A 26,895-nucleotide genomic window follows, 5' to 3' on the forward strand; every position below is an offset into this window, starting at 1 on the left:
TAGTCTAACTTCAATCCAGTGTTTTCAGTGTTTGTATATCCAGTTGTCACCGTAAACTGAACCCACCATTTTCTCCCCAAACTAGCACCCTTCCACCAACACTCCATTTTCAGTGAATGGCTCCACCAATTTTTGTCATATTCAGGGTCAAAACCTTGCTGTTCACTCATTCAACAAATATTTAAATACTGTTGAGCACATAAAAGAAATGTGCTCGGGGTGCTGAGGTATAAAACAATAAGTTTGATGGGGTTTCTGCCCTCATAAAGGCTTATAGTCTACCAGGAAAGACAAGTGGAGATCCAAGCTAGTGTAGGGAGATTGGAGACTTCCTGGAGGAAGTGATGCTACAGGTGGATGAGGAGGTTTGCTCTGTGCGTGAAAGCACAGAGAGAGAAAGCAGGGCTTCGGAGGACCCCCAAGAGACATGGCTGAAGGACTGTTTTGCCGTGGAATTGGGAAGTGGGAGAGATGCCAGAATTGGTTCCAGCATGAAGGGTCTGGTAAACTGTGTGAAGGAATTTAGAGGTCTCTGAAGAGGCAGGAGGGAGGCATTAGTTTTCTATTTTAAAAGAATCAAACTGCTCATAGTTTGGAGAATTTTCCCCCTTCCCTGAATCCAACCTATTGCTAAATCCTGTCGATTTCTTATTGTCTAATTTGTTCCTTCATCTTTATTCCCACTGCCACCACCCTGGTCCCAGCCCTTCTCACCTCGGGCTTAGATTAAAGCCCCTTAGCCAGTTACTCTCCAGACTTTCTGCCCCCGACCTACACTGCACACAGAGCTGAGATGAGACTGACAGCCCTGAAACGCTATACCAGGTGACAGTGAAGTCCAAGTCACGCGTCTTGGCACCTGCAGGCTGCCATCTCCAGCCTATCTAATATCACTACTTAAAATCACTTTCTAACGAGGCTAGCCAGCTTCCTCAAAAATCTTTCCAAGTACAGTTTACAGTCTTTCCTTATCCCTGCGACCTCCTCACATTATTCCCTTCTCCCCTGGCATAACGCTCTCCCAGGCACCCCGAGGGCTCCAGCAACAGCGCGTGCTCCTCTCCTCGGGTTTCTCCTCAACCAGCACAAAATGTGCCGACCATTTCTGCACTGTATCAACTCGCTGGATGTCGTAGATGAGGTCTTTATTTCCTTTGGTCAGAAAAGACTCTCTCACAACCTACTCACACAAACCTCCTAAAAGCCCGGCCAGGTGCTTCATGTGCTCAGAACTATCAACTTCATCGGAACCGAGTCCGGCGAGGTTAGCAGGTCTGAGGGCGCAGCGGGGAGAGAGGGGCTGACACACTGGAGGGCGGACTGGAAGCACCGGGCCCCACACAAACGAGCGTCAGAGAAACACGAGAAAGGCCGGGTGGGAGAGCCAAGAAGAGGGACAGCAGGGACCAGGTACGCGCGATGTCCCCCGCCTCCCCCCCGCCGCCGGGGACCGCGGCCGTTGGTGGGCGTGGCCGCGTCAGTCTCGCGGGAGCGGCGGTTGGGCGGGCCGTTGTCTTCGCGGGCGGGGCGAGTTGCTAAGGAAATGACTGTCTGCAGCGCCGAGCCGCGCCGCGCCGCGCCGGCCGGGCGGGGTCTGGAGCGGCGCCGTTTCCGCTTCCGCTCCCTCTCTCCAGCAGTCCCGTTACCGCCTCCTGGCCGGCCTCGCGCCTTTCACCGGCACCTTGCGTCGCTGCGCCGCCGGCCGCTCCTGCCACGCGCGCCCCGGGGGCTCCCGGCTCCGGCGCGGCACGGGTCGCGCTCCGTTTGCCTGCCCCTGAGGCCACCGGCCCGCCGCCGCCATGGGCGCCTACCTTTCCCAGCCCAACACGGTGAAGTGCTCCGGGGACGGGGCCGGCGCGCCGCGCCTGCCGCTGCCCTACGGCTTCTCCGCCATGCAGGGCTGGCGAGTCTCCATGGAGGTGAGGCCGGAGGGGCCCAGAGACTGGTCGCTGGAGGGCGGGAACTCGATGGAGAAAAAGGGAGCGGGGGGATGGGGTCGTCCCCGGGGACGAGTCTGGATCGAGAGCCTGACTCCCCAGCGGCAGTTTTGGGGGGCGGCATCGAGAGCGCGAGGAAACTGCCGATGCTTGGGAGCCGTGCGCCGGTGGCCAGCTCGGCGGCAAGGGCTCTGCCATGTGGAGAGAGGCACCTTCCGACACTGACCGCCCTCTCCCCGTGCCTTCGCGCCTTCCTTTCGTGCCAGCACAGCTCTCCAGGCTTATAAACGGTGTGAGGTTTAGTGTGGGAGTGAAGAGGAAAAGAGAGACCATTCATTTACTTTTGCGAGGAAGAGGCAAATAGATGTGAATGACTGTACTTAATTTTTTATATTTTTATTTTAAGTATGTGAGAGGCCTTGTTGGGCGAAGAGTTTGACAGTGAAAGGAAACCCCGGCAAATACTCTGTTTCGAGTTCTTAACACCTAATGGCCTGGCCCTGGGAACTGCATGTTAATTTCAGAGGCTCGACCTGACCTCCCAAGAATTGTCCGTATTCTCTTCAAGGCCTTTTACGGCCTTTGGAAAACTTGAATTATGTCAATCAGTATTATTCCTTTTTAAAAATTATGCTTGATTTTTTTTTTTCATTTGGGGTTTTTCGAAACTTAATAATGTCATTTGCCAGTGCTTGTAGTTTATAGTCTCCTTGGTTTTCAGTCATTTAATATTTTTTTTGTCTTAACCTACAGAGAACTGACATTCTTTTCTAGAAAACTTCACTCTGGGTAAAAGGGGAAAAGTCTGGATAAAAAAGAGTACTATTGGGTAAAATGGATTTGAAACTACAAAAGAGAGCAGAGAAAACTAGGAAAGAAAGGGAGAAAGACCTGTGTAAGATGTGTCTTTGGGAGGAGTATTGTGAGATCTGGGCAGAAAGGTTATTCCCATAACCGTTAGGGAAATGCTCTAATTATGTCTGGGTTTGAGGGTTTATCCACTTACTAGGTGGGCTTCAGGTAACAGCAGACTACTGTTCCCTGGGGAATTTCTTCAAATCCCTCGCTCCTCCCTGTGGTTAGCTCCGGAATGACAGTATAAACTTCAAGGTTTGTTCTCAGACTCAAATATACCTACAGTTGACTTGAAACAGTTCTATCAGTAGGTATAAATTTCAAGAATGGAGGGGATCCTATAGTTCATGTCATCGAGTTCGGCTCCCACCTTTTACAGCTCAGAAGTTGAGGCCCAGAAAGGTTACAACACTTGTGCCTTGGTGGAAAGAATCTGTAGGATGAAATTGTTCAAGATACTGGATGTTTATCATCTGAAGTATAATGTTTATATTTCACTGTGGTGCAGAGTACTGAGCTTACAGAATGCTTGGTAAATGTAATTGTCTGTTAGAAATACCTGGATATAGTTTCAAAAGGAAAACATTTATATATTTGGGTTTGGGTTAGTTGGTAGTTTGGAGGTTCCATTTCTATGACATTTTCTGTTAATATTTTAAGATTTGAGGTGACTATCTCATCTCACAGTAAGACTTTTCCTTCAGGTTTCTCATTCCATACTTTCCAATTTACTCTCTGCTATGGTTTTTCCATTTCTTAGTACTATTCTCATTTTCTTTATGAATTGGGTATTAAGTTTTCCGAGTCATTTGCTCAGTGATTCTGTGCTGTTTGCTTCCTCTCTGCAGGATGTTTCCCTTTAATTTTGGTTTCTCCTTTAACTAGAAAATGACTTTTTTTCATCTGGGGCTGTTTGGTTTGTAGGAGATCTCATTAGACTATTACTTAGATCTTAATCTCCCTTTTGAGAGATAACTACTTAGGGTTTTTTAAATCCTCCTAGGTACTGTTTCTGAATTTACCTTTTTTGAATAGTTAAATATAGCTATGGCTATATTTCAGCCTGGCCGGAGTGGCTCAGTGATTGAGCGTACAGCTATGAACCAGGAGGTCATAGTTTTATTCCTGGTCAGGGCACATGCCTGGGTTGCAGGCTTGATCCCGGGTATGGGGCATGCAGGAGGCAGCCAATCAATGATTCTCTCTCTCCCTCTCTCTCTGAAATCAATAAAAATGTATTTTAAAAAATAATAAATATAGTTAACAAAATCATCTTCAGGTCCTGTTTGGGATCCTTTTCTGCTTCCTTGATAACTTTCCCTTTGGCTTGGTTTTTCCTTTCTCCCCAAAGTACAACATAATTTCTTTGGTATGGCAAGAAAATAACTATTCATCTCGCTGCTTGAGTGAATCTTTTCATCAAGTATACTCCTGTTCCTCTTAACCTTTGAATCTTAATTCCATCAGTTAAGTCTATTGACCTTATTTGCTTGGTTCTAATGATTCCATTGAGGTAAGTTTATCATGCCAATATGCATTACAAAGGTTGCTAAAATCCTAACTCATAGATTTAGCCTTAAGAGAACACTATTTTACCCATTCTCTTAAGGGAAGGATGGCAACTGTCACTAGCTGGCATTTTACACTTTCTGCCTCTCTCCAGCTCCTCTTTCTATGGCACCAGGGTACTTTGAGGAGGGGTAATCAAAATACCACAGTTGATGTTCTCTTCCTTTCTTCCTTCTCCATGGTTTGGAGGGACCCTTAAGCTGGTTGAGGTATATATTTTGGGGGTTAAGAGGTAGGTAGTGAAATGGTGCCTGAGAAATATATGTGGAAAGCTCCCGAGTTTTTGGTGGCTAGTGAGAAGTCCAATCTGAAATGAAGTATTTTTTTAAAAAAATATTTTTTATTGATTTCAGAGAGGAAGGGAGAGGGAAAGAGAGATAGAAACATCAATGATGAAAGAGAATCACTGATCGGCTGCCTCCCGCATGCCCCCCCCCCCCTGCTCTGGGGACTGAGCGCGCAACCCAGGCATGTGCCCTTGACTGGAATCAAACCTGGGACCCTTCAGTCCGCAGGCGGACGCTCTATCCACTGAGCCAAACCCGCTAGGGCTGAAATAAAGTCTTAAAGGGACTTGTGGTTTTTGGTTGTGAGGTTCTCTGAAAGTGATAAAATGCTTTCAATGGGGAGGTAAGATTAAAAAAAAAAAGTTTCTCTAAATTATATTTGCCCTTTTTTAAAGGGAGTATAATCTTGAATATACTGGTTGTTCACTGCTAGGTTATTAATGGTCATAGAGGGTTGTCTAGAATTGAATGTAGACAGTGTTGAGTAGAAAATTCTTAAGATATCTGAATGACAGTTTCAATTATTATATTAATGGGCAAAAATATAAAATAAGCCAAAACCGGTTTGGCTCAGTGGATAGAGCGTCGGCCTGCGGACTGAGGGGTCCCAGGTTCGATTCCAGTCAAGGGCACATAACTTGGTTGCGGGCACATCCCCAGTGGGAGGTGTGCAGGAGGCGGCTGATCGATGTCTCTCTCTCATTGATGTTTCTGGCTCTCTATCCCTCTTCCTTCCTCTCTGTAAAAAATCAATAAAATATATTAAAAAAATATAAAATAAGCTACCTTAAGCATGCTGTGGGGTTCCACTTGAGAGAGGGCATCTGAGGCTGAAGAGCTTTTATGTCTGATCCTCAGATTAGTGTCTCATCTCTAGCTTAAAGCCCTTTTTTACTTACTGAACCAGGTCAGAATTCCATTGTCTGGGATGCAGTTAAGCAATTCTTATAAAAGGGCATTCTTTTCATTTAATGAGCATTCAGTACCTCTTCGTCACAATTCAAAGCTAGTCTGAAATGATACCAAAGGTATGCCCATAAATGTGGAGAAATTGTTTTCTATTATACTATTTCTTTATAAGTTCTCAAGTACAATCAGACTGGCTCAGGTACAATCAGAACTTATTCCTCAAGATTTCAAGAATATTTTACATAAATTATTTCTATTGCCCAATCTCCTAGCAGTTGTTACTACTGCTTCTCAGCTCCTGATCCTCTGTTGGGTTATCATTTTGGAATTATCCTTGAGAGGTAAGGACTTGAATTTGAGTGTAGAAATTTAACAGATTTGATCCGTAGCTCTTCTCATATTAAGCTGCTATTAAAATTACGCTTTCTGGGAAGCACAAATCTTTAGAATTGAATTTAACTTAATTCAAAGATGGAGAATAACAACGTTTAATCATACAGTATTTGAAAATGTACCTACAGGTCACTTTTAAAATAACTTTGAGCCTGTCCGGTGTGGCTAAGTAGTTGAACATAGATCCATAAACCAGGAGGTCACTCACTGTTTGATTCCTGGTCAGGGCACATGCCGGGGTTGCGGACTCTATCCTCAGTAGGGAGAGTGCAGGAGGCAGCCGATTGATGATTCTCATTGATGTTTCTCTCTCCTTCTCCCTCTCCCTCTCTCTGAAATCAATAAACACATATTTTAAAATATTTTGAGACATAACTTACATACCATATATATCATTTAAAGTATACGTTTCAGTGATTAATTTATTCAGAGTTCTATAGGAATCACCACTGTCAATTTTTTTTTTGTTAATCTTCATCCGAGGATATTTTTCTTTTTCTTTTTAAAATATATTTTTTTGATTTTACAGAGAGGAAGGGAGAAGGATAGAGAGTTAGAAACATCAGTGAGGGAGAAACATCGGTCAGCTGCCTCCCACATGTCCCCCACTGGGGACAAGCCTGCAACTAAGGTACATGCCCTTGACCAGAATCGAACTCGGGACCCTTCAGTCTGTGGGCTGAGGCTCTGTCCACTGAGCCAGACTGGTTAGGGCCTGAGGATATTTTTCTATTGATTTTTAGAGAGAGTGGAAGGGAAGGAGAGAGACAGAAAGATAGATGTGAGAGACACACATCTACTGGTTGTCTCCTGCATGTGTCCGACCAGGGCCAGGGATCGAGCCTACAACTGAGGTACATGCATTGAACCCGGGATCCCTCAGTACGAGGGCCGAGCTCTATCCACTGAGCCAAACCAGCTAGGGCACCACTATCAATTTTTGAATATTTTAATAACCTCCAAAAGAAACTTTGTAATATTACCAAGTCACTCTGAGCATCCTATATAATAAAACCCTAATACACAAATCGACCAACTGGCAGAACAACTGGTCACTATGACACGCACTGACCACCAGGGAGCAGAGGCTTAATGTAGGAGCTGTCCCCTGGTGGTCAGTGCGCTCCCACAGGGGGAGCGCTGCTCAGCCAGAAGCTGGGCTCATGGCTGGCAAGCGCAGCAGTGGTGGCAGGAGCCTCTCCTGCCTCCACTATAGGCGGGTGGCAAGGAGCAAGGATCCCAGACTGCGAGAGGAATGTCTGACTGCGGCTTAGGCCCGATCCCCCCAGGCGGACATCTCCTGAGGGGTCCCAGACTGCAAGAGGGTACAGGCTAGGCTGAGGGACCCCGTGCCCGCACCCCCCCTCCCATGCATGAATTTTGTGCACCGGGCCTCTAGTTTCATGTAAATGGAATTATAAATATGTCACTTTTTATCTGGATCCTTTTACTAAACATGATATTATTAAAGGTTATCTATGTTGTATCATTAATCTGTCAGTATTTCATACCTTTTTATGGCTGAATACAATATTCCATTTTATCATTTTGTTTATCCATCAGTTGATGGATGTTTAGATGTCTATGTTTTGGCTTTTATGGATAATGATGCTATGAATATTAATGTACAAGTTTTTGTGTGGGAAAAAAAGTTTATTTCTCTTGAGTGGAATTGCTGGGTCATGTAATAACTCCATGTGTAACATTTTGAGGAATTGCCTAACTATTTTAGGGTTGCAACATTTTATATTTCTACCACCAGTGTCTGAGGGTGTCAGTTTTTCTACATCCTCCCTTCACTTGTTATTATCTGTCTTTTTTATTAATAGTGTATATGAAATGGCATCTCGTTGTTTCGATTGTATTTCCCTGATGGCTAAGGCTGTTTAATCATCTCTTCTTGTGCTCATTGGCCATTTTATATATCTTTGGAGAAATGTCTGTTCAGATCCTTTGTCCATTTTTAATTGGGTTGTCTTTTTTCTCTTTTTACTGAGATTAAGAGTTCTTTTTATAATCTGGATACAAGTACTTCATCAAGTAGGATTTGCAAGTATTTTCTCCCTTCCTGCCTTTCTTCTTTCTTGTTGGTGTCCTTTGAAACACAAAAGTTTTAAATTTTGAAGTCCAGTTTATTGAGAGTTTTATAGTTTTATTTATTTATTTTTAAAATATATTTTATTGACTTTTTTTACAGAGAGGAATAGAGAGTTAGAAACATCAATGAAAGAGAAACATCAATCAGCTGCCTCTGCACACCCTCTACTGGGGATGTGCCCGCAACCAAGGTATATGCCCTTGACCAGAATCGAACCTGGGACTCTTCTGTCTGCAGGCCGACGCTCTATCCACTGAGCCAAACCGGTTAGGGCAAAAGTTTTATAGTTTTAGCTCTTACATTTACGTCCGAGATTCATTTTGAGTTATTTTTTGTGTATAGTGTAAGGAAGGGATCCACCTTTATACTTTGGCATGTGGATATCTAGTTGTCTTAGCACCATTTGTTAAAAAGCCTATTCTTTTCCCTCATTGAATTATGTTGGCATTATTGTTAGAGATCAGTTGACCATAAATATGAGAGTTTATTTATGGACTCTTAATGATATTCCATTGATCTATATACCTATTGTTATACCAGTACCACATTGTCTTGGTTGCTATAGCTTTGTGGTAAGTTTTCAAATCAGGAAGTGTATCTCCCAACTTTGTTCTTTTACTTTTTTCTTATTTTCTGGGTCCCTTGCATTTCCATATGAACTTTAGGATCATCTTGTTAATTTCTGTACAACAGGCATCTGGGATTTTAGTAGATCAACTGAGGAGCATTACTATAACATTATTAAGTCTGTAGTTTTGTTGTATCTGCAGGTTTTGGTATCAGGATAATACTGGTCTCATAGAATTAGTTGAGAAATGTTACCTCCTCTTCTATATTTTGTTTCTTTTTTTTATTTTATTTTTTTTTAAAACCTTGTTCTTTTTATTTATTTATTTTTTTAAACATGTTTTATTGATATTTTACAGAGAGGAAGGGAGAGGGATAGAGAGCTAGAAACATCGATGAGAGAGAAACATCGATCAGCTGCCTCCTGCACACCTCCCACTGGGGATGTGCCCGCAACCAAGGTACATGCCCTTGACCGGAATCGAACCCGGGACCCTCCAGTCTGCAGGCCGACGCTCTATCCACTGAGCCAAACCGGTTTCGGCATGTTTCTTTCTTTTTTTTTTTTTTTAAATATATTTTATTGATTTTTTACAGAGAGGAAGGGAGAGGGAGAGAGTCAGAAACATCGATGAGAGAGAGACATCGATCAGCTGCCTCCTGCACACCCCCCACTGGGGTTGTGCCTGAAACCAAGGTACATGCCCTTGACCGGAATCGAACCCGGGACCCTTCAGTCCGCAGGCTGACGCTCTATCCACTGAGCCAAACCGGTTTCGGCCATGTTTCTTTTTTTTAAAATACATTTTTATTGATTTGAGAGAGAGAGGGAGAGGGAGAAACATCAATGATGAGAGAGAATCATTGATCGGCTGCCTCCTGCATGCCCTACACTAGGGATAGAGCCTGCAACCAGGCATGTGCCCTGACCAGAATCGAACTGCAACTTTCTGGTTCATAGGTCGATGCCCAACCAGTGAGCTACGCGGGCTGGGCCTCTTCTGTATTTTGAAAGACTTTATCAAGAATTGGTATTAATCCTTTTTTTAAAATATATTTTTATTGACTTCAGAGGAGAAGGGAGGGGAGAGAGAAATAGAAACATCAGTGATGAGAGAGAATCAGTGATTGGCTGCCTCCTGCACGCCCCCCACTGGGGGTCAAGCCTGCAACCCGGGCATGTGCCCTTGACTGGAATTGAACCCGGGACCCTTCAGTCCGCAGGCTGACGCTGAATCCCCTGAGACAAACCGGCCAGGGCAATTCTTTCTTTCTTTCTTTCTTTCTTTCTTTCTTTCTTTCTTTCTTTCTTTCTTTCTTTCTTTCTTTCTTTCTTTCTTTCTTTCTTTCTTTATTAAAAATATATTTTATTGATTTTTTACAGAGAGGAAGGGAGAAGGATAGAGAGTTAGAAACATCAATGAGAGAGAAACATCGATCAGCTGTCTCCTGCACACTCCCTACTGGGGATGTGCCCACAACCAAGGTACATGCCCTTGACCAGAATCGAACCTGGGACCCTTGAGTCCACAGGCCGACACTCCATCCACTGAGCCAAACCGGTTTGGGCCAATTCTTCTTTTTAAAAAAAAATTTTTTTTATTGATTTCAGAGAGGAAGGGAGAGGGAGAGAGAGAGACAGAAACATTAGTGATGAGAGAGAATCATCAACTGGCTGCATCCTACATGTCCCCCACTGGGGATCAAGTCCATAACCCAGGCATGTATCCTGACAGGAATCGAACTGTGACCTCCTGGTTCCTAGGTCAATGCTCAACCACTGAACCACACCAGCTGGGCTAATTCTTTAGCTATTTGGTAGAATTTACCAGTGAAGCCATCTGAGATTGGGCTTTTCTTTGTGGGAAGTTTTTTTCCCTTTTGTCTTCGTTGTTTGTTTTTTAAAATATTTATATTTGTTATTTTTATTGTGGTAAAATACACATAACATAAAATTGACCATCTTACTCATTTTTAAATGTACAATTCCGTAGTGTTAAGTACTTTTACATTGTTGTGCAACCAATCTCCTGAACTCTTCATTTTGCAAATTTGAAACTCTGTACCCATTAAACAACCCCTCATCCTCCTCTCTCTCAAGTCCCTGGCAACCACCATTCTACTTTCTTTCTATGAAATTTGACTATTCTAAGTGGATGGGAAGAGAATTACATGTTGGTATTACTATCTGACTTTTTAAATTATATGCATGTATTACCACTGTGCAATAGATTTTATGTTTTGCATCCCCTAAAATTCATGTGCTGAAATGTAATCCTCCTATAAGATCTCCTCATATAGCCCTACCTGGTTTTGCTCAGTGGATGGAGCATCAGCCTGTGGCCTGAAGGATCATGGGTTCAATTCAGGTCTAGGGCACATGCCCGGGTTGTGGGCTCAATCCCCAGTAGGGGGCATGCAGGAGGCAGCCAGTCAATGATTCCCTCTCATCATTGATATTTCTATCTCTCTCTCCCTGACCTTTCCTCTCTGAAATCAATAAAAATATATTTTGGAAAAAAAAAATCCCAATATAAAGACAGATTTGTCTTTTTGTATCTGGCTTATTTCACTTAGTATAATGTCTTCAAGGTTCATCCATCTTGTAGCATTTGTCAGAATTTCCTTTTTTAAGGCTGAATAATATTCTGTTGTATGTATGTACCACATTTTGTTTATCTGTTGATGGACACTTGGGTTGTTTCTACCTTTTTCGGCTATTGTAAAGAGAGCTGCTATAAACGTGGATGTACAAATTATGTTTTCTAGACCCTAGTGGAAAATCCAAGATTAAGGTGTATGATAAGGGCCCACTTCCTGGTTCATAGACGGCTGTCTTATAGCTGTGTCCTCCATAAGGCAAGGGAGCTCTCTGGCATTTCTTTTATAATCTCATTCATTAGGACTCTTCCCTCATGACCACTCAAAGGGCCCACCTCCAGATATATCACTTTGGGGATTACATTTCAATATATGCATTTTAGGGGGACACAAAACATTAAGTCTATAGCACAGTGATAATACATGCATATAATTTAAAAGTAATGTGAAGATGAATTTGAGAATTAGTTTTCTCATCTTCTCTAGCTAGGCCTTTAAAATTTTTTTTATTGATTGATTTTTTAGAGAGATAGAAAAGAGAAGAGAGAGAGATCAATTTGTTTCACTTACTTATGCATTCATTGGTTGCTTCTTATATGTGCCCTGGCCAGGGATTGAACCTGTAGCCTTGGTGTATCGGAACAACACTCTAACCAACTGAGCTACCCAGCCAGGTCTAGCTAGGCCTTTTTGTTCAATACTTTAAAAAAAAGGTAATTCCTTTCCAAACCATCTTCACATTTTAAAAATTGATTTGTAAAGGTTAAGATAAATTTATGTATCGTGGATCCAAATGGTTGACCCAGTGACACAAGAGTGTTTGTGGATGTATTTATAACCATAGGAGATTGACATGGGGCGGGGGCGGGGGTGGGTGGTGGGTGGTGGGTGGGAGGAAAGATAACCAAGGCTTTATTAGTACAGATCCACTGATTGTCTAGAAGGTCAGAAGGGGTTGTGTGATATATGATTTAGTAAGATAAGACCTAAGAGCCTTGACTCAGGTGACCTGTATATTCTGAGTCATCTCTTCCAGATCATCTCAATGGTTGTTGTGTTATGATATGATACATCTCTGGGTTTGAGGTAGGAAATGGAGGAGGAGGTATCCTTAATGTATTTGTCTTGAGGCATCTAGGAGCCCACCATTAGGAGCAAACGTGGAAGTCCTGCTGTGTTGCAGAACATACTGTTAGGCCCCTGAGCTATAAAGAAATTTAAGACAGCCTTTGTTTTCATGTTGGCTTACAATCTAGTTAGGACCTAGGACTCCTTTTTGCCCCATGGAATGTTGGATAATAATACCATATAGCATATGCTGATTGCCAAAATTATTGATAGAGGCAATAAATATTAAAAGAGTTTAGGGGGGAAGTGATCATAGAATATTAGTGTGATTGAGAAAGATCTCTTGGAGGTGAGACTAATTGGACCTTAAAGAAAGAGTGTAACAGACAAAATGAGATGGAGAAAAGTGGAAGAAGAAAATGTATTAGAAGTAGGGGTAGGAGGAAAGGCTCTGAGACAAGCATGCTTACTATGCTGGGCTGGGGTGGTCAGTGTCAAGAGTGTCTTTTGGGGAATAGTTATGAGAGGGTAAGAGATTAGGTTATCGAGATGGGTAGGAATGGTGTTGAGTGCTTTAAATTTCCAGTAAGTTGGCCCTGACCCGTTTGGCTCAGTGGATAGAGCGTCGGCCTGCGGACTGAAGGGTCCAGGGTTCAATTCCAGTCAAGGGCATGTACCTTGGTTGCGGGCACATCCCCAGTAGGGGGTGTGCAGGAGGCAGCTGATCAATGTTTCTCTCTCATTGATGTTTCTAACTCTCTATCCCTCTCCCTTCCTCTCTGTAAAAAATCAATAAAATATATTAAAAAAAAAAAAGTTTCCAGTAAGTTGTAGGGAATCAATCTTATATTCAGTAGAATCTACTGAAGGTTGTAGCAATAAAATGTTATATCAGGAAGGTTAATTTGGCAACTGGATGTATGTAGTAGGTTGGAGTATAGGGGGCAGAGAGTAGAGATAGGAGAGGAGTTATATTAAGAGTAAAGTAATTTAGCTATCATCAACAAATCAACAAACAAGTGCTGTCGAGGATGTGGAGAAAAAGGAACCCTCTTGCACTGCTGGTGGGAATGCACACTGGTGCAGCCACAGGAAGACAGTGTGGAGTTTCCTCAAAAAGTTAAAAATGGAACTCCCATTTGACCCAGTAGTCCCACTTCTAGGACTATATCCCAAGAAACCAGAAACACCAATCAGAAAGGATATATGCACCTCTATGTTCATAGCACTATTTACAATAGCTAAGATTTGGGAACAACCTAAGTGCCCATCAGTAGATGAGTGGATTAAAAAACTGGTACATCTACACAATGGAATACTATGCCACTATAAAAAAGAAGGAACTTCTACCATTTATAACAGCATGGATGGAACTGGAGAGCATTATGCTAAGCGAAATAAGCCAGGCGGAGAAAGATAAATATCACATGATCTCACTCATATGTGGGATATAATGATCAACATAATTTGATGAACAAGAATAGATCCAGAGCCCTGGCTGGTTTGGCTTAGTAAATGGAGCATTGGCCTGTGGACTGAAGGGCCTTGGGTTCGATTCCGGTCAAGGGCATATGCCTGGGTTGTGGGCTCGATCCCCCAGTGGGGGGCGTGCAGGAGGCAGCCAATCAATAATTCTCATCATTGATGTTTCTATCCCCTCTCCCTTCCTCTCTGAAATCAATAAAAGTATATAAAAAATGGATTAAAATTACTTTGAAAAAAAAGAATAGATCCAGAGACAAATGGTAGGGCAGAGGGGAGGGTTAGAGAGCAACCAAAGGACTTGTAGTATGCACGCATGTTAGCATAACCCAGTGGTCAGCAAACTTCGGCCCCTTGAGTGTGGCTCTTCCACAAAATACCACGTGCAGGCATGCACGTACAGTGCGATTGAAACTTTGTGGCCCATGCGCACAAGTCGGTTTTCAGCTCTCAGAAGACATTTCAATCGTTGTACTGTTGATGTTTGGCTCTGTTGACTAATGAGTTTGCCGACCACTGGCATAAACAATGGACGCAGACACTGGGGCGGTGGGGGCTTGCCTGGGGTGGGAATGGCTGAGGGGGTCAATCGGGGGGAAAAGGAGACATATAAAACTTTAGACAATCTATATAATAAAAGCCTAAGTAACCCTTAGGACGGATTGACCAGAATGACCAGTTGCTATGATGTGTACTGAACACCAGGGAGCAGATGCTCAATGTAGGAGCTGCCCCCTGGTGGTCAGTGTGCTCCCACAAGGGGGAGTGCCGCTCAGCCAGAAGCCAGGCTCACAGCTGGCGAGCACAGCAGCCGTAGTGGGAGCCTCTCCCGCCTCCACGGCAGCACTAAGGAGCAGCAAGCCGAGCAGTAAGGAGCAGTGAGCAGGCGGGTGGTAAGGAGCAAGGGGTCCCGGACTGCGAGAGGGCACAGGCCGGGCTGAGGGATGCCCTCCTCCCCCAGTGCATGAATTTCGTGCACCAGGCCTCTAGTAAATAAATAAGGGAGGGGGGGGAAGTAATTCAGGAACAGAGTTACTAAGGAAAATTCAAGCAGGACTCAGCGATGGAAAGTGGAAGACAACCAGGAAATCAAGGAGGACTTGTATTAGGTGTTGCCTGGGAGAGTTCAGATTTCATTTACGTTTAGGGGAAGCTCTAGATTTTTTGGAGACTTACATATGTTGAGTTCCGGTTTACATATGTTAAGTTTGTGGCGGAGAAGGGACATCTAATATTAACAGGCATTTGGAAGTATAGAACTACAGTTCTTCATAGAACCCAAGAGCACTTTCAAGAAAGCTGATGTGGTTTGTACTACTTACAAACAATGGCTGGCGTGAATGAAAACTGCAAAACTGCTCTTTGGATTGCTATTAAGGTTATTGTCTGTTCTGTGAAGTAAAATGTTGGAGGAGACGAGTTTGAAGATTAGGAGTTTAAGATGAATGTTGATCTAGAAAGAGGAAAAATACTGTTTTAGAGGCAAAACTAAGGAGAGATTAGATATAGCTGGAGAAGTTTTGAGGTAGAATAGGGAAAATGTGGTTAATATATTTAAGAGTCAATGGAGAATATAGAAAAAAAAGATAAATGTAAGTAGTGACCACAATCAACATCCTATCTAATAAAGAGGGAATATGCTAATTGACCATCACTCCATCACAAAGATGGATGCACCCACAGCTGAGACCAAGTTCCCTTAAGGAGCCTTAATAAGCAATCAGCAGGGACCTGAGGCTACACCCTCCCCTGCCCCTGTGGGGCTTGACAGGGGACTTCAGGCTGCGCCCCCTACCCCAGCACTAGGCCGGAGGACCTCAGACTGTACCCCCCGCCCGGCAGGGCTTGACAGGGGACCTCAGGCCACACCACCTGCCCCAGCACCGGGCCAGCGGACCTGAGGCTGCGCCCGCCTGCCTGGCTGGGCTTGATGGGACCTCAAGGTGCACCCCCAGTGCTGGGTCGGGGGAACTCAGGCCGCACCCCCGCCTAGCGTGGCTTGATGGGGGAGCTGAGGCTGTGCCCCCCCCTACCTGGCGGGGCTTGACAGGGGACCTTAGGCCATGCCCCCCACCCAGTGGGGCTTGACAGGGGATCTCAGGCTGTGTCCCCCACCTGGTGGGGCTTGACGGAGGACCTCAAGGCATGCCCCCCGCCCTGGTCTGGGCTGGAGGACCTCAGGCCATACCCCCTGTCCTGGTGCCAGGCTGGGAACCTGAGGCTACGCCCCCTGCCTGGCAGGGCTTGACAAGGGTGGGACTGGCCGGGTCTGGATCTAGCCCAATGTGGGGTGGGCCAGCTGGGTCTGGGTCTCACGTGATTTTGAGGTGCATGTGGGTGGGCAGGGACTTGACTCTGGGTCCCGTGGTGAGTGCCAGACTCTGACAGGAGGAAGGTTTTCATATACATTTTACTAATTTTCTTTCATCTCTGACACTTCTATTATAGAGAAAGGGCAAATAGCAATATTAAATTATTTCCTCTAATCAATCCCCTTTTAATGTGCACGAATTTCGTGCACCGGGTCACTAGTAATTTCATAACATCTTATGACTACAATACTTAGCGCCTCTGATTCAAGGGTAAAGAGAGCAGTTGGTCAGGTTATACAAGGTTGGATGAGGTTTTCTAGCTTGCTAAGAGACAGTGTTGAAATACTTAGCTCTGGCTCAGAAAGGAACAGAGAGAAATAAAGGCAAGGGTAAAGGTAGGGAGGCTGTGATCAAAGGAGTAAAGGAGGAAATTGAAGTGCTTAGAGAAGGTGTAACAGTTCCAAGTGATAATATAGATTCAAGCCTCCCGGGAAGTAGAGGAGAAGGTAATGTGGAGTAGTTCTAGGAACTGAGACCTCAAGGCATAAGATGAATCTTTATGGTGTGCATTCCTTTTTGAGAATAAGGATAGAGAAGAAAAATGTGAGCCAGGTGCTAAATTTCAGTTTATAGTCCTGTGATGATATGGGCAAGATAGATACTATTTTATAAATGATGAAAGTAAGGTAAGAGATAGCTGGCCAGAGAGCATGTAGTATATATGGTAGCATGGCTACATAGGGCCAATTCATGGGGTTTGTAGGGGGTTTTTTTTTGGTCATTTTATTACGAATGGAACAATATGGCTTATTGTACAAAAATTAAAAATGTAGAAAATTATTATTATCCAAAGCATGTTCTTCCTAAGTTTGATATATCATCTTCCAGACTTTTAGCATATACATACAGGTACTTTCCCCCCTTTTAATCACTTAATATATTGTGAACTCATTTCCACATTAACTCATATTCATCATTTCTGCACGCCCCCCAGTGGGGATTGAGCCCACAACCCGGGCATGTCCCCTTGGCCGGAATCAAACCTGGGACCCTTCCGCAGGCCGATGCTCTATCCACTGAGCCAAACCAGCTAGGGCCACAAAAAGATATTTTCTTATTTTTAATGTTCATGTCTTTTATTGCTATTGAGGTTAAATATTTTTTTATATGTTCATTGAGGCTAGATCTGCTTCATGATCACATGCTCTTGTGAGGAACAGATGAGGAAGTAAAATAGATGGTAAATAGAGGTGTGGGTTCAAAAGAGATGGTACAGCTGTGATCTGGAGTGGCATTACAAGACAAAGACCAGTTGATTCTCTTGTTCCCACTGGGGAAGAGTGGACAGGAAGAATGCTCCTTCTTCCCCTACCAAAAAATTGGAATTAGTTGGACTAGTTCCTCAAATTTTAGTAATGCATTTAAAAAACATTCACTTTTGAAAAAGCTAACCATTCCTGTGGTTCATTCTCACTTCCATCCCTCTGCACCCTCATACCCTCCTATAGTTAACTGCTTGTATTAGTTTTCTATGTATCCTTATAGTATTACACTATGGAAAGACATATTCCTATGCCTCCTCCTCCTCTTTTTATTTTTATTTTTAATTTTTATTGTTAAGAGTATTACATATTGCCGGAACCGGTTTGGCTCAGTGGATAGAGCGTCGGCCTGCGGACTGAAGGGTCCCGGGTTCGATTCCGGTCAGGGGCATGTACCTTGGTTGCGGGCACATCCCCAGTGGGGGGTGTGCAGGAGGCAGCTGATCGATGTATCTCTCTCATCGATGTTTCTAGCTATCTATCATCTCCCTTTCCTCTCTGTAAAAAATCAATAAAATATATTAAAAAAAAAAAAAAAAAAGAGTATTACATATGTCCCTTTCCCCCCCATCGACCTCCTCCAGCCCACCTTCATCTCACCATCCCACTGTCTGTGTCCATGGATTATCCTGTGCTTCTTTTTGGACAGAAAACAGCTTACTAAATATATTATTGCTCTGCAGTTTGCTTTATTTAACAAAATATCTTGGAGACCCTCCATGGATTTTTTTTTTTTTTTTTTAAGGAAAGCAATACTTGTAGAACTCCAGTATTTACTGAAATGATTTCAATTTAATGTTAAATGTGTACAAATATAGAACTGGATATACATTCCATGCCAACAAAATCAACATGATTAAATCAATGTTAATACGACACAATCAATTTTGCTGAAGCTAATTCGACACAGCTGACTTAGGTAGTGACTGCCGAGGTACAGTTTCTAATGCCTGTACTATACCACGTCCTATGCTGATTCAGTTCTCCCACTGTTTTTTTGTAATCCAAACCAGTCCTCCTTTATTGTACTTTTTTTTTTTTTTTAAATACATTCTATTGATATTTTACAGAGAGGAAGGGAGAGGGATAGAGAGCCAGAAACATTGATGAGAGAGAAACATTGATCAGCTGCCTCCTGCACACCCCCCACTGGGGATGTGCCCGCAACCAAGGTACATGCCCTTGACCGGAATCGAACCTGGGACCTTTCAGTCCCCAGGCTGACGCTCTATCCACTGAGTCAAACCAGTCAGGGCTGTACTTTTTCTTTTTAAAAAATATATATTTTTATTGATTTCAGAGAGGGAGAGATAGATAGAAACATCAATGATAAGAGAGAATCATTGATTGGCTGCCTCCTGAATGCCCCCTACTGGGGACGAAGCTCACAACCTGGGCATGTGTCCTGACCAGGAATTGAACCGTGACCTCCTGGTTCATAGGTCAATTCTCAACCACTGAGCCATGCTTTTCTTTATTCCATATCACTATCATCTTCCCATATGAGTCGTACCATCATTCTATATGGTTTACTTACTGTGTTTCTTCCTTACTAGAATATAATTTCTTTATGGAATGTGGGTGTTTCTTTGATTCACCGATATTTATCCTAAGCACTCAGAACTCATCCTAGCACATAATGAATACTCAAATATTTGAATGAGTGAGCAAAGGAATTCTTAAGCACATTAAAATTTGAGAACTACTGGTAGAGAATGCTGGGGAAATAGACAATCATAAAAGCAGGCAATGAGGTACTGAAAATGGTGGTGAGAAGAGAGGAAGGCACAGTAAGGTAAACCCTGGCTTAGAGGGAAGGGAGACCATTACGGCTTTTGGTAGAGTGGTTAGAAGAGGGAGAAGGTGACCTTTGGTCTATGGCGCTGTCTAGATCCTGGGGATGAAGCTAAGGAGCATTTGGTGGTGACCATAGATAGGCCATCAAGGACCATCCATAGCAGCCCATTAGCTTTTGGGACATTTTCTCCTGGAGACAGAGGGATATACAGAACTAGGTATTTTTCAGTGCTCTCCTTCCCTATTTTAAAATATCTTTATTTTCTAGACTTGTATAGTGAAGGCATTGTCTTATTTCAGGGGTAACTAAAGAACTACTGCACTCAGATTTTCTAAATGAATTAAATTAGAAATTTTTAATTAGTACAATTGAAAATTTTAAATTGATGCCTGAAAGAGGAAGGAGAACTCTTAACTTACACAAGGATAATCAATCAAAATATAAAATTGTGTATTAAAACCTTGTTTGTAGAAAGCACCTGAAAGGAAGGTTGGGTGGTTTTTCAAGATGGGGCAGAGTAAACTGTGGTACACTTTTACCTAGGTCAGACAGTCTTAGTTGAACTATGGCTTAACATGGAATATTAGTTTGGGTGGCAGAGTTTATTATTAGAAGAATTTGATTAAGCCCAGCCTTCCAACTGAAACGTTGGTGTGGCAGGACTATTATAAACTTTTCAGGTGTGTTGTGCAGTCAGGGTTGAATAATATCTCAATTTTGGCTTAGGGCAGGAGATGGGAAGGCTGATTATATGGGGCATTGTAAGTTCCAGGTAACAAGTACTAAACACAGCATGATTTAATAACATTATTTGTTGGGAAGATATCCTTTTTTAAAATATGTTTTTTAAAAATTGATTCTAGGGAGAGAGAAATAGAAACATCAATGATGAGAATCATTGAGAATCATTGATTGGCTGCCCATTGGGGACTGAGACCCAGGAATGTGCCATGACTAGGAATCGAACAGTGACCTCCTGGTTCATGCATGGGTTGATGCTCAACCTTAGCCACACCGGAGGGCAGGAAGATATTCTTTTGTAAATATATCCTCTGCCTAGCCTGAGGATAACTTCTTGAATGAGTTAAACTTTGAAGGAAGAAGGTGTTTACATGGTGTTTTGGCGGGTAGGGCAGAGTGTAAATGTATATAGTTCTGCAACTTTCTAGTGCTTTCACTCAGGCTGTCGTAGGATTCTTCCAGAAACTTTCTAGGTTGGTAATGCTTTCTGGTCTCATTGTACTATTTTTCCTAGCATTTTCTTCCTTGAAGTTCACTGGTTCATGGAATGGATCTGGAAGTGACTTAAAAGATCCTTTATTCTGGTTCTTCCCATAGTTGCCACAAATCCAAAAAGGTCAGGTCTAGAGTTCCAACAGCCAAGCATTCTGCCATTTGGACGACTGATATCTCCTAGGCTTGAGGCTGCTAGACTGCAGAGGTAGTGACCTGATTCATCTTTCTTCTTCCTTCCTTTCATGCCTTTCTCCATCTCCTGTACTTCTTTTCTTAGTTTATCATTCTGTCTTTCTTTCTTATTTCTAGGCCCTGTAGGTCAGCTAGGGAAGAGTTAGTAAGGTGTGAATATGATCCTCATGACTTGAGGAAGAATATCCTTTGGCCTTGAGAAATGCTAATTATTCTCTTCTTTTTCCTAGGATGCTCACAATTGTATTCCTGAGCTGGACAGTGAGACAGCTATGTTTTCTGTCTATGATGGACATGGAGGTAACTTTAACAGTTCATATTGATAACATTCTAACACTCTAATTCCAGACTTTATAGGGCAAGAACAGGTCCTTTGTTCTTTTACTTTCCAAAGTTCTGGTCCTCCGATATCAATTCCTGCCTTGTGCTGTTTTTCTCTATTCTGCCATTCTTTCGTCCTAATAGGATATTGTATTGGTTCCTAATCTCACCAGGCCTTGTTTTAATCTAGAAAAGAATCTTCTTACATTAGCTTTTTTTTTTCCCTTCACTGAAAACTAAGTATGCAAGTGAAAAAATAACAACAAGGGATATATTAATATAGTCCTAAGAGAGGTGATCGTGAAGTCCATTTTCTGAGTCAAAACTTCCCAAATGTTGTCTTCCAAATAGGGTTGAGTTTTGCTAAGATATTCATCTCCTCAACGCTTGGAGTTTATTCCAGTATGATATATAGATATTATATTACTTTCTATGTGTGGGAAGCAGTGCTCTGGGTGACCTTACCTTTCTTCTAGGGGAGGAAGTTGCCTTGTATTGTGCCAAATATCTTCCTGATATCATCAAAGATCAGAAGGCTTACAAAGAAGGCAAGCTACAGAAGGTCTGTCTTCCCACAATGTTCATTCTTCCCTTCTATAGGCTTTCCCCTGTTTTCTGATCCTTGGCTTTTCCTTTCTCATTGCCACCTAACTTCTTCTTAAAGAATTCGTTGCCTGAAACGAGCTTATTCCGTGCTCGCTTTGGCAGTACATATACTAAAATTGGAATCATACAGAGAAGACTAGGATGGCCCCTGCACAAGGATGACACGTAAATTTGTGAAGTGTTCCATATTTAAAAATAAAATAAGCTTATTCCCACCTGAGCCTTTTTAGAGCTGCCTTATCATCCCCAGGTCTCTGAACTATTTTTCATTTATATATGAGTGTCTCCTAGTGTGGTGGATCACATTCTAATTTGCACCCCATCCTTGTGACTAGGATTCTATCTAGGCAATTTATTTTATACCTGCTGTACTTTTTCCTACACTTGCCTCATACTGTTTTGCTTATATTTAGGCTTTGGAAGATGCCTTCTTGGCTATTGATGCCAAACTGACCACTGAGGAAGTCATTAAGGAGCTGGCACAGATTGCAGGGCGACCCACTGAGGATGAAGATGAAAAAGAAAAAGTAGCTGATGAAGATGATGGTAAGTGTGGCATCTCATGTTTGAGAGGAAATCAGCATTTTAAAATACTGTTATTTAGTGTATGTTATTTCTGTATCAATTCTAAGAGAGGATGACTTCCTAGGCACTTAGAGAGTCCTCAAATTAAAGAACTCTTATGTTCTCCTGCATTGCATGTGATTATGAAAAGGAGAAATAGAATTAACCTTTGTTGAGTGCCTAGTGTCTTAATTGTAAGCATTTTTATGTGCATTGTTTTTTGTCATTGTGAATGGGGTCTTTCTGGTTCCTATTAATATTTATGTGACCTTTTTTCAAGACCGGAGCTGTCATTAGCCCCAGCAACCAGTCATTAAGCCTTGGCCATAGGCCTAGACTGGCACTGTGGGCTTCCCGGGTCCTCAGCCAGAATAGGGTTTCCAACTTACTAATAAAAAGTGAGGTTATAAGGAAAATATAACTAGTGATCCTTTGATTAAGAAGGGGGTGAAAGACAAAGACCAAAGGAAGGCTATGGAGGCAGATGTTACTTGAGAAGGAAGCAAAGGGTGTTTTTCTGAGACTTGATAAGTCAGAGGACCCTTAGGAGTAGGGAGTGGTGGGGAAGTTGGAACTCAGGCGGCAAGGGCAGTGGATGTAGTAAGAGTGACCAATCCCATGAGGAATCTGGCATGGGGGCGCTGATTTAGCCTCTTACCTGCAGTGGACAATGAGGAGGCTGCACTGCTGCATGAAGAGGCTACCATGACTATTGAAGAGCTGCTGACACGCTACGGGCAGAACTGTCACAAGGGTGCTCCCCACAGCAAATCTGGAGCTGGGACAGGCGAGGAACCTGGGTCCCAGGGCCTCAATGGGGAGGCAGGATCTGAGGACCCATCTAGGGAATCTTCTTCAGAGGAAAATGGTCCCACAGCCAAGGTCCACACAGGCCTTTCCTCCAACTCGGAACGTACAGAGGCAGGCCAAGGTGGTGAGCCTGGCATTCCCACTGGTGAGGCTGGGCCTTCCTGCTCTTCAGCCTCCGACAAGCTGCCTCGAGTTGCTAAGTCCAAGTTCTTTGAGGACAGTGAGGATGAGTCAGATGAGGCGGAGGAGGAAGAGGAAGACAGCGAGGTAAGGGCCTATAGGGGCTGATAGATGCTGAAATTGCAGAGGGGCCTGTTTGGTTGCCATTCATAGCTGTTTGACTCTTTTCTATTTTGACATCCCCAAAGACCCACTATATGCTAAGCTTTTCTTGAATTCATTATCTCCACCAACACAGGTACCATTAGCCCTCTTATCTCTTTCTTTGATGATACACTAACAAATAGATTTAGTTGTGGCCTTGAAAGAGTCTGTCTCCTAGAGAGAGAATAGGAAGATGATAGTTGTTACTTTGGATGTTTGGGTATTTCCTTTTCTGGGCAACTTAATTCCTGGTCATGTTGCCTAGAAGGTGCTTTTGGCTGATTGCCTTGGCCTTCCCCAGGGCTTCCTGCTAAAGACTGGTGAGCCCACTTCAGGATATCAGTTATTCCAATGCTAGCCCTCTCCCTTCCCCCATATTTCTCACTGTAATCATATAGTTGCATCTTTTAGGGTTTTGAGGACCTGTGTTCAGGAGGGCCTCTTTGTTTTGAATAGGAGTTGGGGGAGTGGGGCAGGAGGTCATTCCAGTCTCAGTTGCCTGGGATCATCCCTCCGGCAGGAATGCAGTGAGGAAGAGGATGGCTACAGCAGTGAAGAGGCAGAGAATGAAGAAGATGAGGATGACACCGAGGAGGCTGAAGAGGATGAGGAAGAAGAGGAGGAGATGATGGTCCCTGGGATGGAAGGCAAAGAGGAGGTCTGTGGGGAGGGGAAGCTGTGGGTTTAGAAGAATCAAGAGGCAGTTGTGAATCCCCTGATTTTGATTTTGGGAGAGGGGATCCCTTTGCTATTTTAGTATTGAAGTCATGGTCATGGGGGGATTTTTTTTCTGCCAAGGGAATGAGGTCTTTTGGGTAGAATTGTCTCAGAAAACAGAGGGAGCATGCCATAGTCTCTGGAAATATAAAATTTGTGATCCTCCTTTTTTTTTTTTTAATATTTTTTATTGATTTTTTTTACAGAGAGGAAGGGAGAGGGATAGAGAGTTAGAAACATCGATGAGAGAGAAACATCGATCAGCTGCCTCCTGCACATCCGCCACTGGGGATGTGCCCGCAACCAAGGTACATGCCCTTGACCGGAATCGAACCCGGGACCCTTCAGTCCGCAGGCCGACGCTCAATCCACTGAGCCAAACCGGTCAGGGCTGTGATCCTCCTTTTTGTTAAAGCTCTCTTGGTGGTCCTAGTGAGATGAGAAAGCATAGGTGAATGGTCAGGGGAGCACTGATGAGAAGCTCGTGTTCAGAAGCTTCCATGATGCTTTCTTTCTCCTTCTTAAGCCTGGCTCTGACAGTGGTACAACAGCTGTAGTGGCTCTGATACGAGGGAAGCAGTTGATTGTAGCCAATGCAGGAGACTCTCGCTGTGTGGTGTCTGAGGCTGGCAAAGCTTTAGACATGTCCTATGACCACAAGCCGGAGGATGAAGTGGAGCTAGCACGCATCAAGAATGCTGGTGGCAAGGTTACTATGGATGGTCGAGTCAACGGGGGCCTCAATCTCTCCAGAGCCATTGGTAAGAACTAGGGGACTATGTATGGAAAGACTTCTGGGGTCTTTTTCTCTGCTTCAGACTATGTAGTAGCAAGTTTTAATTTTCATAGTCCTTGTACCTTTCCAAATATTTTTGTATCTACCACCTGTAACCTTAAATGTCTCTATGAGATAGGTAATATGGGTATCATTTCTGAATGATGGAAAAAACAGGTTAGTGAGTTACTTATGATTCAACCTAAAGTCAGGGTTGAAACTAGAAAGACTAGAACTCAGAAAGACTAGTTCTGTCCATTAGATTATGGAAAGGAAGGAAATGAATGGCAAGGCTTCAAATACAAGTCTATGGGAAGTACCCAAACTATTCGTTAACCAAGTATTCCTTTACTTCAGGAGATCACTTCTATAAGAGAAACAAGAACTTGCCACCTGAGGAACAGATGATATCAGCCCTTCCTGACATCAAGATGTTGACTCTCACAGATGACCATGAATTCATGGTCATTGCCTGTGATGGCATCTGGTGAGCACTGGCAGAATGCCTTAAAATTCCTTTTTCTGCAGCATTACTTCTCGTGTAGTGCTCTGAGCTGCTTTGGCTTTATTTTTATTCTTTTTAAAAATATATATTTCTATTGATTTTATTTATTTATTAAATGTATTTTTATTAATTTCAGAGAGAAAGGGAGAGTGAGTGATAGATAGAAACATCAATGATGAGAGAGAATCATTGTTTGGCTGCCTCCTGCATGCCCCCCTACTGGGGATTGAGACCACAGCCTGGGCATGTGCCCTCGACTGAATTCGAACCTGGGACCCTTCAATTTGATGCTCTATCCACAGAGCAGACAAGAGCCTGCTTTGGCTTTATATCATCCATTGAGTGGCTGCATTCAGCATCTTTTCTCAAGCTGCTCTAGGATTAGAGTTTAGGCAGATGGCTTGGTACCAAGACTCCCAAGCCTAAGGCAGAGCTGAGGACAATCTCTGTGTTTACGCTGGCCAAGCTGTCACCTCTATCCATACTCCTCCACTCTGCTTTGGGTGGGACTAAAGAAGATTCTGACTATTGTTTCTGATCCCAGGAATGTGATGAGCAGCCAGGAAGTTATAGACTTTATTCAGTCAAAGATTAGCCAGCGTGATGAAAATGGGGAGCTTCGGTTATTGTCATCCATCGTGGAAGAGGTGAGTCCCAGGTTGGAAGAGAGTGTCTGGGCTGCATAGCCAAGGTTTTCTCTAAGACCAGAGCATAGGAGTATCATTCATTAGTGACAGATGCCAAGCTCTGACTTAGAAAGTTCCACCTTCCCTCATTTCCCTGACTTACCTTATGCCTCATGGACTAGCAAATGGGCTGTTTTGTAATACCTGTGACCCATTTCTCTCCTTCTGCCACCTTATCTGTCATGACCACCCCTCTAGTGTGACTTGAGGTTTCCGGAAAGGTGTTCAAACCTTAAAACTGTTACCCCTTCCATTTTGTAGCTGCTGGATCAGTGCCTGGCACCAGACACTTCTGGGGACGGTACAGGGTGTGACAACATGACCTGCATCATCATTTGCTTCAAGCCCCGAAACACAGCAGAGATTCAGCCAGAGAGTGGCAAGCGGAAACTGGAGGAGGTGCTTTCTACTGAGGAGGCTGAAGAAAATGGCAACAGTGACAACAAGAAGAAGGCCAAGCGGGACTAGCGGACTTGGTTGTCCAGACTCCTGCCCCCTGAGACTGTTTTCTGAGCCCTCCGGACCTGAGACTGAGTTTTGTCTTTTTCCTTTAGCCTTAGCAGTGGTTGTGAGGTGTGCAGGGGGAACTGGGTGGCTTTACTCAGCCCATTCCAAAGAGGGCTCTCCCTCCACACAGCAGCCCGGGAGCCGCTGCTGCTCTCCCCAGCCTCCTCTTTGCTCCTTGGGGCTCATCACTGGTTCTGTGCTCTGTTGTGTTGGAGGGAAGGACTGGAGGTTCTGGTTTTTACTCTGTGAACTTTATTTAAGGACATTCTTTTTTATTGGCGGCTCTATGGCCCCGGCCGCTTGCACCCGCTCTCTGTTGTACACTTTCAATCAAACACTTTTTCAGACTAAAGGCCAAAACCTAATCGAACCCATAGTGTCCTTTTTTCTTTGCTGCCTTCCCATCCTGTCCTGGTCACTCAGGTTGCCTGGGCGCTTCAGACTTGACCCTATC

At 43.6% G+C, this 26,895-nt stretch overlaps 1 protein-coding gene across 1 annotated transcript; it reads left to right on the forward strand.

Annotated features, from left to right (window-relative positions):
• Window positions 1-1,538: 1,538 nt before the first annotated feature.
• PPM1G (protein phosphatase, Mg2+/Mn2+ dependent 1G) lies at window positions 1,539-26,811 on the forward strand. The gene is made up of 10 exons (XM_080686559.1): window positions 1,539-1,919; window positions 20,857-20,926; window positions 21,424-21,509; window positions 21,967-22,099; window positions 22,782-23,194; window positions 23,772-23,909; window positions 24,495-24,729; window positions 25,101-25,230; window positions 25,793-25,895; window positions 26,196-26,811. Exons 1-10 carry the CDS (start codon window positions 1,800-1,802, stop codon window positions 26,400-26,402), a joined length of 1,635 nt encoding a protein of 544 aa, XP_080542685.1. The 5' UTR covers window positions 1,539-1,799; the 3' UTR covers window positions 26,403-26,811.
• Window positions 26,812-26,895: the final 84 nt, after the last annotated feature.

This window comes from Plecotus auritus (assembly GCF_963455305.1).
Source record: "Plecotus auritus genome assembly, chromosome: 8".
NCBI classification, from domain to species: domain Eukaryota; kingdom Metazoa; phylum Chordata; class Mammalia; order Chiroptera; family Vespertilionidae; genus Plecotus; species Plecotus auritus.